The sequence below is a fragment of the Rutilus rutilus genome (genome assembly GCF_951802725.1).
Source record: "Rutilus rutilus genome assembly, chromosome: 14".
NCBI lineage: Eukaryota > Metazoa > Chordata > Actinopteri > Cypriniformes > Leuciscidae > Rutilus > Rutilus rutilus.
In genome coordinates, this window is record NC_140219.1 from 8,856,021 (window position 1) to 8,875,347 (window position 19,327).

The 19,327-nt window shown below is 38.6% G+C and overlaps 1 protein-coding gene across 4 annotated transcripts in view; it reads left to right on the plus strand.

Annotated features, from left to right (window-relative positions):
* Nucleotides 1-19,327, plus strand: part of unc5a (unc-5 netrin receptor A) — a 180,471-nt gene that overhangs the window by 118,166 nt on the left and 42,978 nt on the right. For 2 of the 4 annotated variants that reach the window (XM_084431226.1, XM_084431225.1), the window contains exons 4-6: nt 2,944-3,047; nt 4,238-4,418; nt 8,858-9,025. In XM_084431226.1, coding sequence (XP_084287352.1) covers nt 2,944-3,047; nt 4,238-4,418; nt 8,858-9,025 — 453 coding nt within the window. The remainder of the gene's footprint in view (nt 1-2,943; nt 3,048-4,237; nt 4,419-8,857; nt 9,026-19,327) is intronic. The other 2 variants (XM_084431227.1, XM_084431228.1) reach the window with 1 other exon arrangement.

Below are 19,327 nucleotides of genomic sequence, written 5' to 3' on the forward strand. Positions count from 1 at the left end.
ATTACTGTAAAAAATAGTAATATAGTGAAATATTGGTTTATATTTTAATACATTTTAAAATGTAATTTTTTCCTGTGATGGCAACGCTGAATTTGCACCATCATTACTCCAGTCTTCAGTCTCACATTGTCTTTTAGAAATCATTCTAATTGATTTGGTGCTCAAGAAACATTTCTTATCAATGTTAAAAAACATTGTTACGCTTCATATTTAGAATTATTTGATGAATAGAAAGTTCAAAAGAACATTTATTTGAAATTGAAATCTTTTATAACATTATAAATGTCTTTACTTCACAATACGAGAAACCAAACTTTATTTAAAATAGGTTCACCTTAAACAAGGTTTTAAATGACCACAATGGCTTTTGTGTAATTCATTATTGGCTTAATATAAAATACCAATAATAAATTTCAATATTTATACATGTTTTTATGCATTTGTAAAATGTTTTGTTATAGCAAAATTGTTCCTACTGGGTTGTCATCATTTGATCCCCAGTGTAAAATCTAAATCCCAAAGCAAAACCAATTGAGAACCACAGGTCTAGCAGACTGTGTTTAGGCAGTTTATTAGTTAATGTATTATACTGTATACCATATACTTTATATTTAAAAGCTCACTAGCTACATGAACAGGTGTTTCCTGCCTTAGATGTTAACATTGTTTATTTGAATACTTCAATACACCTTTCAAATACTGTGTAAACAGTGTGTTCTGGTAAAAATCATTTATCCCTAATGTTTTTAAAGTGCTCTACACAACGCAGTAGCATTTGCTCTTTTTTTCCATCACTCCACAGCAAAGAGTTTTGATAGGGATGTACTTTCTATTAAAAGTTATTTCAAAATTCCATTTAGCCAATCAATCTAACCACTTATGCTCCGTTTTCTCCCCAAGGCTGATTGATTTAGTTGGTTTTATATGACTTATTTAATGTTTGATTGGAAAGTTTGATCAGGAAGAGCCCGTGGCAAGGAAATCTGCTAATCTGCAGTGTAACACTTTGTAATTGCCTCAAGAGGCCTGGTGGTTTTGATATCTCTGTGTGATTAAACACACGGAAACCGCACCACCGCACCGCCTCACTCAGAACAAACATCACAAAACATACTTCCTTTAAAGGAATTTTTTGTGTGTCTAAAACAAGGATTAAAAGCATTGTGCGATTTTAAACTGGATTTGGATTTATCTCAGAGTGGTGCTTATAAATATTCTGAAAGGATATTTTATCTTGCCAAACGTATTCACCTCAAATTCTACTTTTGCATAATGAAAGGACTTTTAAAGGAATTTTCTCACCCAAGAATGCATACAGTGACCAGGAGCTCTGGAAAGGGCCTATAAGAGTGGTTCATTTGTTTTGTGAGCTACATAACTTTCTGTTCACACAAAGTGCCATATGACTTCGGAGCACTGCATATAATGCATGATTCAAATGAAGCACTTTTATGTTGTTTGTATGGTGTTTCTGTTGCTTTTGAAGCTTGAAAGCCTCAGTTCCCATTCATTGTAATTGCGCTAGGGTGAACTATTCCTTTAACAAACTTGAGTTTTCCCTTCAAAGTCACGACAATGTCATCTCAGTGCTCGATGGCCATCTAATCCTTTGTGCCTCTCCTATTCCCATTAAATCCTATTTAATTAAATTGAATGTCAAAGACCCCTCTTCACCTCTTAATGTTTGCCAAGGCCTGATTGGTGAAGACAGGCATGACATCTGTTTTGAGGAAATGAAATGACTGGCAGTGTCGCTGTTATTGAGAGAGATTTTATTCCCCAGCATCGGAGCTGAAGACAAGTCCGCTGTCTCAATGGACACCTCCTTCCAAAAGCTTTTTCGTGTCATAACAGCTATAAACGTTTATGCAAATGTTGTTTTGAAATTTTGCCATCCATAGTCAGGAGGGCATGAAAGCCCTCCATCAAGAGTAATGCAATTTTGACAAGCAAATACAATTCGACTTGCGTCAACACTTGTCCCAGGGGTTTTGGGTAAAGTGGGTGGTCGTGTGGATACCACAGCCTCTGTGCGGTATTGAGTAGAGGAGGAAGTTAATGCAATTCCTTTTTGTTGATGCTTTGCCTTGAGGCTGCAGACAGCCTTTCTCTGAAGCAACCAAGCAGGGTCTAACAAGCACTCGGGTCTGTGATATGGATCCTTCTTAGAGAAAGGCCGCTCAAGGCTCCTGTTGAACATACACGGTGCAAACATATATACGGAGAAGCGCTGAATCCCAAAAACACTTTGCTAAATATGACACGGATAATGTTAGATTAAATGGCTTGGCAGTTTACCTTCCTGGTGATACATGTACAAGTTCTGATCCACTTTATGACTAAGGGAGGATTTTAGTCAATATCCTGGCTTGAGAGCCCATAGGAAAGGATAAAAACAAACATGCAATCCATTTAAGAGTACATTTACAAGACAACGATGTACTAAAAATGGAAAAGTTTTTCCTTTGTGTTTTTCACGTACAGATGACAACATTGTCACGCTGTATTCTGCTGCCATGCCAGTCGTTGGTCGACGTCACTTTGTAAAGAAACACTACGCACCCATAGACTGAACACAAATCTTAGTCGTTTCTTCTAGACTTTTGCAAAAAAAACTTTTTATATAAATTGCAGCAGTGCATAATGCATATCATACGCACATAAGCACCGCTGCACAACATGTCAGTACACCCACCAGACTCTAAATTCCAATATATTAACCCAATTTAGTAACCAGATTAATGTTACACAATTTTTTTTAAATGTTTAATATTAAATTTCCAGTACTGTGCACAAGAGCTTTCTATTTTTGCACATTGCACAGAATAGATACTGTGTGTGTATATATATATATATATATATATATATATATATATATATATATATATATATATATATAGCTAGCCCCCAATGCCTAATAAATGAAATGATTTTGCACTACAGATCTGAGGAAGAACTTTGAGGAGGAACCGCTGGGTAAGGAAGTGGCACTTGATCAGGAAATCCTTCTGCGCTGTCATCCTCCTGAAGGTGTTCCTCCTGCAGAGGTGAGAGCAACAAGTAAACATGCTAACAACCAATGGCTCTGCTAATTACCCCCTCATTAATGTACTGGTACAAATATACCATCGAGCCAGATATCTGATGTCTTTCACCATATTCCATCTGTTTGATGAGCTGCTCTTGGATGAGGAACCATTCAGAGTGATTTGGCAGCTCTTGGTGTCCCATCAATAATACATGTATATTTGCACTGGTGCAGGACTAGACCAGCCTGCGACCAGCTGTTTCAACTCAAAATGTCCATCCAAACTTAACAACAAATATGGCGGATATATTTGAGTACACTCATTCTGTCTGAGGGTGGGACAAAATATCGATAGGGCAATATATCGTTGTCCTTCTCCATGCGATATGAGAATCGATATGCTGGCGCCAAATATCGATATTTTAATAAAAAAAAAAATAGGGCTCTCTAAATAGATTTTCCTCCTCCTTTTTTCAGATTTTCCAGTCCTCAAGGTGGCGCTCAACAAATTAATGAGGGAAACGGGAGCATAAGTTAACTAGCCTAAGAAAAATTGTTTTAAGTCCAAAGTCTGGAAAACCTGCACTTAACATTTTGTTTTCATAGACAGATATTGTGATGTATCATTAGAGGAATATCTATTGATTATCGCTGAATTGCTGTATCGTGATATTATCTGTATCGTGAGCTGTGTATTGTATCGTGAGGTACACTGTGATTCCCACCCCTAATTCAGTTTTTTTTTTTTTTTTAAGTACATTGCGTGTTCGATCAAATAAATTATATTACCGTAAATGATTTTGACTTGCAGTTTATTATTATCATAATCATTAATCATAGTTACAGTAACAAAATATGATTTTATGTATTTTTTTTTGGTGACAATGAACATACCACAACACAAAAAGTTTATAAATTATTTATTTTTTTTTTGTTAAATTCAAAAGTTAAATTTCTAATAAAGTGAGCAAGAAGGAATGTTCTAATTTTCTTTTTCTTTTTTTCAGTGTACAATAGAAAAACAATAAAAAAACGTTCCTACTGCCCCATGCTACCATGCAGTGTCTGCCAAACTTTAACATCCTCGGCCCTGGCTGTGGCCTTGGGATCTGCCCAGAATGGCAGCTGGATCCGAGAGCACACAGAGCGTTTCCATCCATTTGAGCCAGATTGAAGCTGTGAAATGTTTTCTCTTGTGTATATCTATAGGTGGAGTGGCAGAGAAACGAGGAGCTGATCGACCCCAAGACTGACCCCAATTTCTTCATCACCGTGGACCATAATCTCATCATCAAACAAGCCCGTCTGGCCGACACAGGCAACTACACCTGCGTGGCCAAGAACATTGTGGCTCGACGCAAGAGCTCCTCGGCTACTGTGATTGTCTATGGTGTGTTTCTTCTCATACTTTGTTCCTTTCTTAGATCACAGATAAATGGACTTCACCTTTCAAGAGTCTGACAAAAGTTTGGGATGGTTCTGACCCTGAGTCAGGGGTAATTTACTGAGAGAGTCAGGCTAGCTTTGATGGACAACTCTATTTTGATCAGACTTTGAGATCAAAACGTACTGACTACTTTGCTTTGCCTATTGAAAATGTATCCGTGTTTTACTATAATAACACTATAGGGTGTAGTCTCCATTCATGATATTACCTGTAGCTCTGTGGTCCAATTCATTTTTAACATTATACATTTTTATCAGGGTTCCCACAGTCCTAGAAAAATCTGGGAATTTCAAAAGTGTTATTTCCATGCCTGAAAAGTCATGCAAATTAATGAAATGTTATGACAAGTGGGAATTTTGTTGTATTTATTGTACACTAAGAGCAAATTTATTTAAGTTTTGTGAATAATTTTCTTGACATATGGAAATGTATATCTGGAAAATTATATATTTTTTTTATGTTTTAAAAAAAAATTGTTTTTGATTCTTCAGTCACACTTATCACAAATAACAAACAAAAAAAGTGTGGAAACACTTTATAATAAGGTTATATTAGTTGACTACTTCAGTTAACATGAACTAAGGCTGAACAATACTTCTACAGCATTTATTAATCTTAGTTCATCTCAACATTTCAAATCAAAAGTTAACATTAGTTAATTCACTGTGAACTAACATGAACAAACAATGAACAACTGTAATTTTATTAACTAGCATTACCAAAAGATTAATAAACACTGTAACAAAAATATTGCTCGTTGTTAGTTCATAGTAGTTAATACTTTAACTAATGTTAACAAATGAGACCTTATTGCAAAGTGTTACCGAACGTGCTCAAAAATTTGGTCAGAAATTGTGGGAACCCTGTCATTTGAATAATTTTATTTAAAATAAATGCTCCTTGCTTGGATATTTTTGTATGTAATTTAAATATAAATATATTTACATTACGTAATGTACATTTACATACAGTGTTTTAAATACTAAAGGCCACTGTATTTCTTGTAGCCACCTTAAACCTAAGCATTACAATTTGGGAACATTCTGTTTTTACTTCGAATTAGCTTTAGCTTAGTTCCTCTAAAACTGATCATGCTGTAAATGATTGCAGCAACATTACAACATATCAATTTGGGAGCAAAGCAGCCAGACAGTGTCTCAGAAATCTCCGCAGAGCTGACAAACACTCACACTGTAGTTGAGCTTGTTGAATTAATGGCAGAAAGTGGCTAATGAATAGGGTTTATAAGCTAGCTGACCTTTATTAAAATGCACAGCAGCAGAGCATCTCTAACCCCGGAGGGTTCCCAGGACAAGCAGTGTTCTAAAGGTAGCATGCATTACAACCCTATACACGCTCTCTTCTGATCCCAGCCTAGTCAATCACACACGACACATAGTACAGTACTGGGACAGATCTACTGAGAATACTCCTAATGCACAGACAGACATGCTAACAATGGAAAATCGAAAGTCTTTGCCTCATTTCAGGGGAAATGTATCCGTTTTATTATCAAGCATAAAGACAATGAGTCAATGGACAGCTGCGTGATGGTTTGCATTAAACCGGAATAAATGCGGACGTGATTTTTAATGCAGAGACAATCAGTGTGTTGTATTTAATAGGGGAAAAATGGAGCTAAACTGACAATTATTTCTCAGATGAATGGAGATTAGATAAGTTGTTGAATTTTGTTTGAATTGCGTGATTTGGGGACATTTTGATGGAAGGCTCTGCAGAAGTGAGCAGAGAAAATTTTCGCTCTATTGTTTGCTTTTTATGCTGTCAATCAATGAAGCCCTCACACAGGAAAAAAGAGGAATGCTAGGGTCGCGGCGCCTTACAATTTGGCGGTTTCAAGTTGTGCAATTTTCCCCAAGCAATTTGCTACCATTGTAGAAATTAATTAAAGAAAAAATCCTTGTTGAATACCTTTTGATCAAAAGAACTATTAGGCTAGGTCCTTTATGCTATTCTTTTTTTCCCCATGGCTTCACATTAAAATGTCAGTTTACTAATTTGAAGTCTTGCAGGCTTGCTTATTGGCTGAACTATAGGTGGTGTGAGAACTGTTATTAGTGCTTTTGGACAGAGGGTGAGATGAATTTTAACAAGGCTGGACTTGACTTGACACAACGGTGTGCTAAGAGGTAATCACGACCCGAGTTGCTGCGCAATTTCCTTCTTCGTGGTGAGCAATCAGAGAGGCTAAAGAATTGATTTGGTCTGACCAGAGCAACATTTCGTGGAGAATTAGGTGCAGCTCCAGGCACAATATAGACTCTGACCTGAGATCGAGGCTTCTGGACAACAAATCGCTCGAGTTACCGGGGGAAGAAGAAATCAGATTTGCTCTGAATTCTCCCACCAAGAGAGAGGAGGCTGGGAACTTGATTAAAAACCCCGCGTGATCTTTGGACTCAGAATCATCCCGGAATCCTTGCAGGATTATGCATTTCACCAACCTGGATATTGGTGCCATAAAAACCATACTGTGTGTCGGTGTAAAGCAGAAAACCAATATACACCCCACATGAGATGAAATCTAGGCTGTTCCCTTAAAACATCCATCCCACCATGTATCCCATGGTTTGCTCCGTAGCTTTAACATTGACAGCGGTTAATATATAGCTTGTAAGAGAGATTGAGTGATAGTGTTGTGACTTGACAATGATTAGTTCTTTGACTTCATCTAGATGTGGCCATCTTTTCAGATTTTTTTTTTTTTTTTTTTTTCAGATGAAGTGAGAAATTTGGATGAGAAAATATTTGACATCACAAAATGTAAAGAAATACTTAAAAACAGGAGATTACATACTGTAACCCATGACGTTTCAGGAATGCAGATGAAGTGCCTCTTCAGGCTTTCATTAAGCTCCAACCGTGCCGACAATGTGAGGGGGAAATTACCAAATGCTGGCAAAAATGTCACTCTACGGTGATAGGCTGATTATTATGTCACTGTTAATTTCATAATGCCTGCCGACCATGTGCAACGATGATGTATTTTCTGCCCGATCTCACGGGAAAACGTACAAATTCTACGAGGTGGCTTATTCGTACGAATTCATACGACCTGACTCGAACGAATTAGTACGTTTTTTGCAAAATCGTACATATTTTACGAATTGGCCAATTCGTATGAATTCATACGAATGACCTACCCCTGACCCCGCCCCTAAACCTACCCATCACGTGGGTTTAGACAAATCGTACAAATTCGTACGAGTGAGGTCGTACGAATTAGCCAACTTTTTATCATTCGTACGAATTTGTACGAATTGGTCGTGAGATAGCGTTGGTATTTTTGTGAGTTAGCATCACCCTGGTTCCTTCGACAAAAACCCAATTGGCTTTTGGATTATTGCAGAAAATAAGCTCTGTGGCAAACGAAAAGTTTATTCTTACACCTTTAGTCCATCATGTTAATCTTCACAAATGATCTTTGAATTTTGAAACCTAAATACAATCGGCAGAAATAAAAATCTAAACATAGGTAGTAAACGAACTACACCACGGTCACATGACTTCAACGCCACCAGCATTAAGCTTTCAACAACTCCTTTCATTTTTCCTGAAAGTTTGAGTTAGAATTGCTATAGAATTGTTATAAACACAACGAGGCTGTGAAAGCATACTAGCGAGTAGATGAGTTTACCTGTTCGATGAGATGACATTTAATGTCCCTGATATCCTCTGTAGTCCCATTGTTAGTAACCGTCTTTTCAAGACAAGTAAACACAGTAATAAGAGAAGTGCTAAAATCACATCTCGTTTCTGGGTTTTGCCAAAAATACGTCATCCCTGCAGCACTCTATTGGTCAGCAAATCAGCCTAAATGAGTCAAACTGCAGTAGATATGTTATTTATTGAAAAAATGACCCACCAACTTGGAAACGTTGAATGTTAAAGCTACACTATGGTATTCTGGGCTCTCTAGTGCCATCTGTGGTTGAAATTACAATTGCGGTAGATTAACAATAAATCCATTTCTGCATCATGTCTGCTGCTTCAATTCAAATTCGGGAATTTAACTTAATCCTCTGTGGCGTACCTCCAATATCAACAGTATTATAGAATCAGTCGCTTGTTGATAGTGCTGTTCTATGAATACAGAAACTGTGTAAACATCAAATTACCACGAATTTAGATTGGACGAAAACAGATGGCAACCGCCACATAACTGCCTCAAATCAACAGTATATTGTAGGATTGACAACTGTTGACGTTAACATAGCTTTCGTTTGTTGTTTCGTTGTCCCTGTGGCCTGCCTTTAAGTTCAGAGCTCATGTTTGTGGCTGTTTTTATCCTCGTGCTTGTCGGGTAATCCTGACTCGCTGTGTTCGTTTCCCCCTCTCCTTTGCACTGGGCGCACGAGCAGTGAACGGTGGCTGGTCCACGTGGGCCACATGGTCGGCCTGCAGTGCTGTCTGTGGTCGGGGGTGGCAGAAGAGGAGCCGGAGTTGCACCAACCCAACTCCCCTGAACGGCGGGACGTCCTGCGAGGGCCAGAGCGTCCAGAAAAGTGCCTGCACTGCCACCTGTCCAGGTAACGTCCACCAGGCGTCGCTCACTGCAGAGTAGAGCTAGTTTAGCATTAGCGCACAGACCCTTGCACGGTCCCCTTGCTCTAATGGCACCAATAGCTCCCTCTCTGTAGGACGGCTAGCTTGATTGGCATTAGCTTTTTTGTGCTTAAGCAAAACATTCTCATGTTTTTTTTGCTTTTGAAATCCATTGAATTATTCATAGCTAAAGCACTGCTTGTGTCTCCATTCTGGCCATCATGTTTCTTTCAGATTTTTTCGTGCTCTGTGCTGCTTTCGCTTTTGCTGCATGAAGTCTTTTTTTATTGTTCGGTTGTAAACAGGGTCCAAAATTAACTTGCCTGCCAGTGGTCAAAATATATATTTTGTCCCAATAATGATATTTAGCTGTTTTTCCCCTTGTATTTACATTGTGATGTACAGTTGGTAGTTTAATGCAAAGATTATTCAGCCTTTTAAATTCCAATTAAATTCCTAAATTTGAATTAAGGCAGAAAACAGGATGCAGAATTTAATACATTTTAATATGAAATGTATTCCAGAATTTTCAGGATCATTAATCCAGTCTTCAGCGTCACGTGATCCTTCAGAAATCATTCTAATATGTTGATTTGGATTCTTTGAGTAGAGAGTTCATAACAATGTAAATGCCATTTTTGATCAATTTATTGCATCCTTACTGAATAAAAGTATTAATTGCTTTATTAAAGAAAAAATGCTGAGGATTGTAACAGATAATTAATTATATATTTAATAAATTTACTTTTTAGATTTTTTTTGTTTTAACAAATTACAAACCAACTTCCTGTGGGAGGTTGCTAATTCAATAAGCTAATTTTAATTTGTGAGTGTTCATTTTAGACCCTGGTTCTAAGCTCAAAGAAAAGAAAGAAAACATTACTTTTACACAGTCAGACAGTGACATTTACTCTTCTGCGCATCTCATAAAAACAAGGATTTGCGAATGATTTGATGCTGGTGTCTACGTTAGTGCTCAAGAAGTTTCCCTGACCTCCACTATTGCTAGTAGAACTTTCAAGGGTTGAGAGTGAACAGACTGAAAGGAAGAGGAAGCAGGGAAGCAACACGGCTGCTTTTCCTCAGTGTTTATCGATCGCTTGCAGTTTGAAATGAAAGTCAGGCCGCTTCATTTACAGGCTGACATTAGACTCAGGTAGATGGGGGAAGGGGTTCTCTTGATTACTGCGATAGGCCCGTGAGTGGATTTCAGCAGGGACAGAAATGGCATTATGCAGGCGCTGCAGACTAGCGGAAAATATCCACGCTTGGTAAACAGGAGAGGAAATCGAAGCTTTTGTCAGCTGCAGCTCGTCTCCCTCGCTCACCCCCTCTCTTCCTCCACTCCTCCTGTGAGAGGGTTTATCTACTTAAACCAATCTCCTGTTTCATTACAAAGCAACCAGTGAAACTGAATAAGACGCCACCTTTACGCTGCTCTGTAAGTAACGTGCTCTCAAAATATGGTGTTTTGATGAGCAGAAACTCAAAGCATGTGGGAATGCTTCTGACGGAGCTCTTTAGGGATGGATTTCACATGATTACGACCCAAATAATATTTCTGTGAGGAAGACAAGAGACAGAGAAGGAAATAAAGCTGTGAACACTGTTAAAGAGAAACACTGAAAGTAGGATTTTGTTTTTTTTTTATGGGAAAACAGTGAGAGTATGACAGCTATTCGGAAAATTGGTCGGTCAATTATTTTTTTCATTATTCAGTTTTCACATTTTCATTCAAACGATATATAAATAGAGGCTTATAATACAGATAGTTCAGAACCTAAATTCTGATTGGATGAGCTACATTTGAAGCCATTGTAAAATTACATTGATTTAATGCACCAAGTTCCTGTCATTCCTGCGTCACACATCAGTCTTTCGTGTTCAGTTGCTTGTCGCTGTAAACTTAGCACAGAGAGAGGGAGAAAAAAAAAAAAAAATAGCCAGAAATGAGGTTCACAGTTGCAAGGTTTTTTTGATAAGGGTCATGCTGAGCGAGCGAGCGAGTTGGACGTTGTTCCTGTGGTGGCTTTATTCCCCTCGTGTTTCTCGCACTCCGACCGATTAATCCTGACATGGGTCGCAGCGAGGGAGCCACGGTGTCCTAGCCAAAGATGACTTAGTTGTGTTCCCAATCAAAAACGGGCACTTGCTTGCTTTAGCATGCTCACCAGAGGACCCCAAATCCTGTCAGCGAGAGAAAAGAAGGAGAGAGAATGACCATCCCGTTCCATTTATCACCATACAAAGACACGCACGGACAACTGCAGGCCCTAAAAATTACATCTGAGACTTCATCCCGATTTATCAAAACGTGACTTCTGACTGCAGGAGGTATAAATCATCATTTACTGACTAGCTGCAGGTAGAGGCACAGTGTTCCCAGAGCACAGTCAGACAGCAGGAGACAGAAAGAGAAACAGCAGAGCTTTGATAAACGACTCTGTATGTGAACGTAGTCCATCGCCGCTGTTCTACTGATCCTCAGGACAGGGCGACTTTAAAGGACGTGACGAGATTCTTTGTGTAATGCGGCGAGCATGCGATGCCATGTGAATGCTGATGAAGCTGAAATCTTTTTGTAATGCGAATAGGTTGGAATAATATTTCCAAGGCACTCAAAATGCTATCCTCAGTCACAAGGCTGCAGAACCAATCGAAATAAAATAATCAGATTATTAACCACAGACACACACACACACACACACACACACACATATGTATATATACACTATATATATATATACTATTATGAGTGACTGTAATCTACCAAAAATACTCTAACCACACACACAGACAGTGTTTTCAGTCTCAGAGGAGTTATTATTATTATATTAAAATGTCATATAATGATGATAATAATAACATATTGAATTATATAATTTTACTATACACTACATTTTTTTATGCATAATTTATCAACCCATTTAACTTTAATTATATTATTGTAATATACTGAATATTTGTTGTTAACAGTGCTGAATTATTATTATTATTATTATTATATTTTAGTATTGTTATATAATAGTACATTACAATAGTATAATATAATTACATTTAACTATGTTTTTTAAATGAAATAATAATAATAATAATTTGTAACATTTTTATAGCGCTTTTCTGGGTACTCAAAGCGCTGTACATAGAAGAAGGGGAATCTCCTCAACAACCACCAATGTGCAGCATCCACCTGGATGATGCGACGGTAGCCATATTGCGCCAGAACGCCCACCACACACCAGCTTACTGGTGGAGAGGAGACAGTGATGAAGACAATCAGTTTATATGGGGACGATTAGGAGGCCATGATGGACAGGGGCCAATGGGCAAATTTGGCCAGGATGCCGGGGTTAAACCCTTACTCTTTTTTTCCGAAGGACATCCTGGGATTTTTAATGACCACAGAGAGTCAGAACCTCGGTTTAACGTCTCATCCGAAGGACGGTGCATTTTTTGACAGTATAGTGTCCCCATCAATTTACTGGGGCGTTGGGACGCACACAGACCACAGGGTGAGCGCCCCCTGCTGGCCTCACTAACACCTCTTCCAGCAGCAACCTGGTTTTCCCAGGAGGTCTCCCATCCAGGTGCCAGGGTCAACCCTGCTTAGTTTCAGTGGGCAACCAGTCTTGGGCTACAGGGTGATATGGCTGCTGGCTCAATGATGCATACATTACAATTGAAAATGTAGTGTATAGTCAAATTAAATAATTCAATTTATTATTAGTAGTAGTAGTAGTTGTATAATCTAATTAAATTTTTTTATACGTGAATACGTGGACTGAGAACTATCATAACTAATGTAGATCAAAAAGACTGCACTTGCAAGTCTAAGGACAGTGTGAATGCAGAAAGAGCCCTTGATGTGCAAGTCTTTCTATTGCCAGCAAAGCATGGGCAAAACATGACTTAATTGGACATTTCAATGTTTCGCACGCCATATTCAGCATGTTTGATTGTGATTGCCTTTTTGTACGTATAGCCTTAATATCTTAGCAGCAAAACTATAAAATGTTATACATTTATCATATTTATTCCAGCTTAAATCTATACATGAAGAGTTCAGATGCAAAAGCCTCTAAGTGCCATCTGAAATTTTCTTCTAGAATGATCATTTTTATCAAGCTCGTATATTTAAGTTCAGTAATTTCACTTAAATGGCAATGAAGATTACCTATTAGTTGTCATTTAAGTGAAATTACTGAACTTAAATATACAAGCTTGATAAAAATGATCATTCTAGAAGAAAATTTCAGATGGCACTTAGAGGCTTTTGCATCTGAACTCTTCATATATACTCCGATTTCCACACCAAAACCAAATGGTACAGCCCTTCTGAGTCCAGCTCTGAACCTGAGGACTAATCCGCATGATGTGCTGGCTTACCATTTCTTCCTTTCTCTCTCCTTCCTTTCTCTCATGGAAAATTATTACCATAGTCTCAAGAATCAATAGTACTTTTTTTTTCTTCCTTCAAATCTTTTCAAAAGGAACACATCAGTAACTCAACACAATTGGCCAATCAACTGGATGAGTTCAGCTGTGAAGAGTCTAATGTAATAAGTGGGCTTTAAAGGGCTAATTGACCCTGATGAGCCTCTTTTACTGGCTCTTGTTGAATCATTGGCTGGTTAGACCTTTAGCACGGTGAAGAGACTGCTTCATCTAATCCCGAGACGTCATACGACATCAACCAGCACACACAGACAACCCTCACCTATGACTGGAGAGTCTCATGAATTAAATGGTCTCTGAGGAGAGACATCTTCACTTTTCAGTAGCCTAACTCTTTTCTGTTTCAAGGTCTTTTAAAGATCAGAGCAAGTGCTGATTAATTTGGATTTGGAACAAAACAAAAGTTAACATCACAAAAACCATTTTTCAGTCTTTCACTGATGTGTTATCGTTAGTCTGATGCATTCAGCGTGGAACCATGGCAGTGTCTTAACTGATGGAGAACAAACAGATCTTCCAGCTTACGTTGCAGTATGTTTTCAGTACTCTGAGCAAATGTTTTCCTCTTCCCTGGATGCTAGCCTATTCTGCTGAACTTTATCTCTTAGCATTTCCTTCCCTCTTGAAGTTTTTTTAACAGATAAAATGTTGGCCTATATAAATATGAATTAGGTTTGGATGAAGGCTCAGTGCCAGGAAATAAAAATCTCGTTCCCCCACCCGTTACGTGCTAGTCTTTGCTGCTGTTGGTCCGTTTGCTGCTTCCTCTAGTTTCTTTTTCACTCGTATGACTTTCTGTTAGCCTTGAATCTGCTTAAAACTAGAACTAGACAATATTACTAAAATTTTACATCTTGTAAAAATCATATCTTTTTCTGCCTTGATGATGATATTTGAGAGATCCGTTATAGTAAATTTTTTACTTTTTTGTTTTGCTGAGAAACAGCTTTTTCTTTACTTGAAACAGCCATTGTTGCCAAAAATCAAGTTAAAAATGTGATATTATATATGTATCCAGCAGCCATATCACCCTGTAGCCCAAGACTGGTTGCCCTCTGAAGCTAAGCATGGCTGAGCTTGGTTAGTACCTGGATGGGAGACCTCCTGAGAAAACCAGGTTGCTGCTGGAAGTGGTGTTAGTGAGGCCAGCAGGGGGTGCTCACCCTGTGGTCTGTGTGGGTCCTAACACCCCAGTGTAGTGATGGGGACACTATACTGTCAAAGAGCACCGTCCTTCGGATGAGACGTTAAACCGAGGTTCTGACTCTCTGTGGTCATTAAAAATCCCAGGATGTCCTTCGAAAAAGAGTAGGGGTGTAACACTCATGATTAGGAGGCCATGATGGACAGAGGCCAAGGGGCAAATTTGGCCGGCATCCTGGCCAAATTTGCCCCTTGGCCTCTGTCCATCATGGCCTCCTAATCATCCCCATATACTGATTGGCTTCATCACTGTCTCCTCTCCACCAGTAAGCTGGTGTGTGGTGGGCGTTCTGGCGCAATATGGCTGCCGTCGCATCATCCAGGTGGATGCTGCACATTGGTGGTGGTTGAGGAGATTCCCCCATCCATGTGAAGCGCTTTGAGTACCTAGAAAAGCGCTATATAAATGTAACAAATTAATATGTAAACATTTTGTAGAATTAATGTCCCCATGAAATCAAAATTTAAGGCTTTTAGTATGAAATAGTATGAATATTAGTATTACCTAAAAGCTAGTGTGCTCCAAAACAATGATAAAATTTGCATTTAGAAGATATAAGCTTTCAAAACTTAGTCTCTCACTTCCACCAATATGGATCAATGATTTTGATGAGATCACTCTGTGCTTCAGCTTCTCATCAGATTTTCTGTCCAATCAAATGCTCTCTAGAATCTAAAGCGTCCCACTCCTACATTATAAATAGACGCTGAAGCTGCGGCTAAAATCAGTCACTTGTTCACACATTTACTATTTTCTACATGGTGAATAGCACATAGTGCACTATATAGGGGATAGGGAAAGATTCAGACAGTGTAAATATGCTTTCCATTGTGGCACGCACACACACAGTCTGCTCCAGTCCAGAGACACGATAGGCACAGACCACAAAACGTATCGGACCCATTTGAATTCTGCACAGAATGCTATATTTTAAAGCAATATAGTAGACATTAGGAGAAACAGTTCGAGATTAGGAGGAAACTGCAGCTTTATCGAGCTCAAAGGCTCTGGTCATGCTGTGATAAACTAAACACTATTGTCTATTTTTAAAAAAGGGAAGGAGATGTTCGATATGTCCCGCCCTGTCTTCCTGTTTCATTGGAAATTATGTCAAAACATTGAGTAATGCTGTGTGTTTCAAGGCACTTTAGGACTTCCATTGCTAACTTGAATACAGTACGCCAGGGCTGTATTTGGGAAGTTATTGAAGTAACAAGAAGGCTGTAATAGTCACCCTCAAAGTGTTAAGCTGTGAGTAGGTCTTTATGAAACATAATGGCCATATATATAAGGTGCACTGAAATCTTTGCGATAACACGTTGCATCAACGTAAATATAACTATTATAGTAGTTTTGATATATTGCCCAGTCCTACTTAAAACTTGATGTTTGCATAGCAGTTTATTGTCATGAAGCTGTAAATCCAGGACATTTAAATATTGTGCCTGGCTCTTACAAAAAAAAATTCTGAAGATGTTTTTCTTAACTTGTTTTTGGTGTGAAAATACCCTAAGCCATTTTTTTTGTCAAGCTTCAACCAAGAAATATGTTCCATGAAGTAAGCTTCTCAATAACATGCTTTCCTGAATTCCAAAACCCTTTTAGAACCCTGTATTCAAAGACCTAAATTTGTTTTGTATTTGTTGCATGATGCACTTGAATCCAAGATAGGCAGCAGGTTATGACGACATCATTCTGACCCTGCCCACTCTGGCTCAGAGCCCATGAATCACCTGTAATCTTGTTGTCTCAGTTTTATTGAACATGGAATGTTTAGGTCCAGGTGAGATTACAGATGTGAGTGTTGTTGATTCTGTCTCATCCCCGCTGATCTGAAAGGTAATTGTGTGACTCTCCCGCTCGGTTCCTCCTCCCTGCTCAAGGACGAGGCAGCTGGAGGTGTCCAGCATTGGCCATTGTGATTTTGAGCAACGGCGAGTTGAAATGGGGCTTCCTGCAGGCCTTTTAAAGAGCAGTTTGACGTCTTTTAGATGTGCCCTTGACAAGATGTCAAAATAGACCTGCCACTGCGTTATTGTGTTACAGGCACCCTGGCACAACACACACACACACACACACACACACACACACAAAGATATAATCTTTGGAAATCAAAGATAATATCTTAATGGCAGGGAGTCTGGAATGGACAATTATTTGTCTGGCTTCGGTTCCTTATTAGTGCATACTTCACTCATGTTAAGCAGGTTTAAGATATGATTTTTGCATATTTTGAAGGGGAAATTGGCCATTACTGTCTATTTTTCTGCTTTTCTCACTCACTTTCTGTCTCTCTCACTCACATTACTTGTTTAAAGTCGATATGAATAAACGTAATAAACGTTCCTTGTCTTATTTTGCACAAACGGTGCATGTTATTATGAAGAAATTATTTTTTGTCATCAATAACTTGCAGTGCCTCTAAAATTAATTTATTTTTAGGCTGATGTGACTTATGGCAGGCTCGTTAATGTTAACTACTTTTCAAAAAGCTGTTTAAGCCGTGTTCAAGACTACTGTTGGAGGTCTACACAGCAATTTAAAGGGTTAGTTTACCCAAAAATAAAAGACCATTTAATACAATTCGATGCAATAAAGTTCACTGCAACAATAGCAAATGATGAGATATTTGGTTGATGTTCATAGGTGAACTTTGACCTTTAGCTTCAACGCCACTCTCCCTGCCAAATGTTTGATCAGAGTACCCTTAAAAGAAACACAGGCTCGTTGGAAAAGCGTGCCTCTAGCTACATTTTTGCAAAAGTACATGTACATGGAATTGACTGAAGTTTCCTGCTGAAATGAACACTAGAGACAGTAAAACAACTTTTACAAACAAACTTTTATTCCTGCATGGTTCCTTGGGCAATATGTTATGACCTCAAAATACTCTTTCCAAAACGTATCCATTTTGACTTTTGTATCACATAACCAGCTCCATCTGTATGGCTTTTCTGATGTAGTAAATTGTTTCAGGAGCTCACCTGGTACAACCTTATACTCGCAATGCGGAGCGATCCGGTATCCAGTAGTCCAGTGAAACGCGAATCATGATAAAAAAGATCAAAGACTTGTAGAAGCAAGCTACGTAAATTGCCATAGTTGCTTCAGCAAGTGCGTTTTTCTCTCACGTTTGCTATAGATTAGGTTTAGGCAATTATTTATTTTTTATTTTCAAACATGATAGAGCATTACTTTTTAGCGGCACTCACCAGACATTTAATTTCCAAACTGCTGAGATTTGTACAGCAACCAACATAAAACTTTGCCAGGATAAAACTGATCGAACTTTTAGCGACACTCACTGGACATTTCACTTTGAAAGTATCGTGAAACATGCTAGAAGCAACCTAATATTATGTATGTCACCACATGAAATGATGCCACAAACACAAAAGAGGAAGTATTCCTTCACAATTGACTACAGACTTAAATGGCACAGAATGTCCACTTTTCATGATCCAATCAATTCCCAAGGGATTATAAATGAAGTCCCACTTATCTTTTACGAATCCTTTTGATTTCAAAATGTAACGTTATCAAAGTCAAATGGGTTGAGAATGGTGTTTCATGTTGACTCTAATGTCTATATTGCTGCTAGTGATTTATCTGCAATTCATTTCCTCTCAAATAAGTCAAGAGAGATCCTCTCAGTTGCTTTGTGCAGTTTTTCAGAGAGAAGAAAGAGTCTTTTCTCCACCACATAGCTGTTGATCTCTCATCACCTGTCTTTTAAAATGAATGCAGAGAATCAGAGACAGGAACACAATTCTTATTGTAATGTATTCATTAGCATTAATTCCCTGTTCAGACTAGTGTGATTATATAAGCCTGTCTCGCTCGCAAATGAGTCCACTCAATGGCAAACAAGGACAATTATTTTATTTCTTTGCCACTCTCCCTGACAAATGTTTGATCAAAAGCTGTGTCAGCGTCTCTTTTAGATGCGCTCCACACGTTCTTTGTTAGTACAAATATCATTCGCCATTGCTTACTGATCTCACTGCATATTTAAATATGAAAAAACCCACTCTCGTCTGGCAGGCTACGACTAACTGTCGTCTTTATTCACAGCCATTTATGATGGCTGACTTTTCATATTTCTAATCACTAAGGCACGCAAGTGCTTTATTAGCTGGTTGTTTGGCCAAGTGGTGACCCAGGGTCTGGTTAGTAGAGCAAAACTGCACAGTGAATATGCTATAAAGCCAGGGGTGAATGAACAGCCCAGCGTGTCTGATCTTGGATCTGTCAAATGGAGTCATCAGTAACTCTGTATCTGTATCCAACTGTATCCAAGTACCATAATTCACCCCCTGCTCTTGGTCCTGTGAGGGCACAGCTCAGCGTCCCTAGAGAGCTCATTACCAGAGCTGCTCACATTAGCCCTGTAGTAACCTTCCCAAACCTGGCACAACGTCAGCCCGAATAAGACTTCCAAAATGGCCTCCGGTCCAGCTGACGAATAACGCGGGCCTGTGAGAATGAGAAATGGAAATAAAATACATCTTCCGTGGCTTGGGAGGAAATAGGACATTTGAGTGTTGTTTTTACTAGGCACAAACACATACAGAATTTTCCACCTGCCTTTTATCCTTGTATGGGCTTTTCACACTTGAAATTGTAA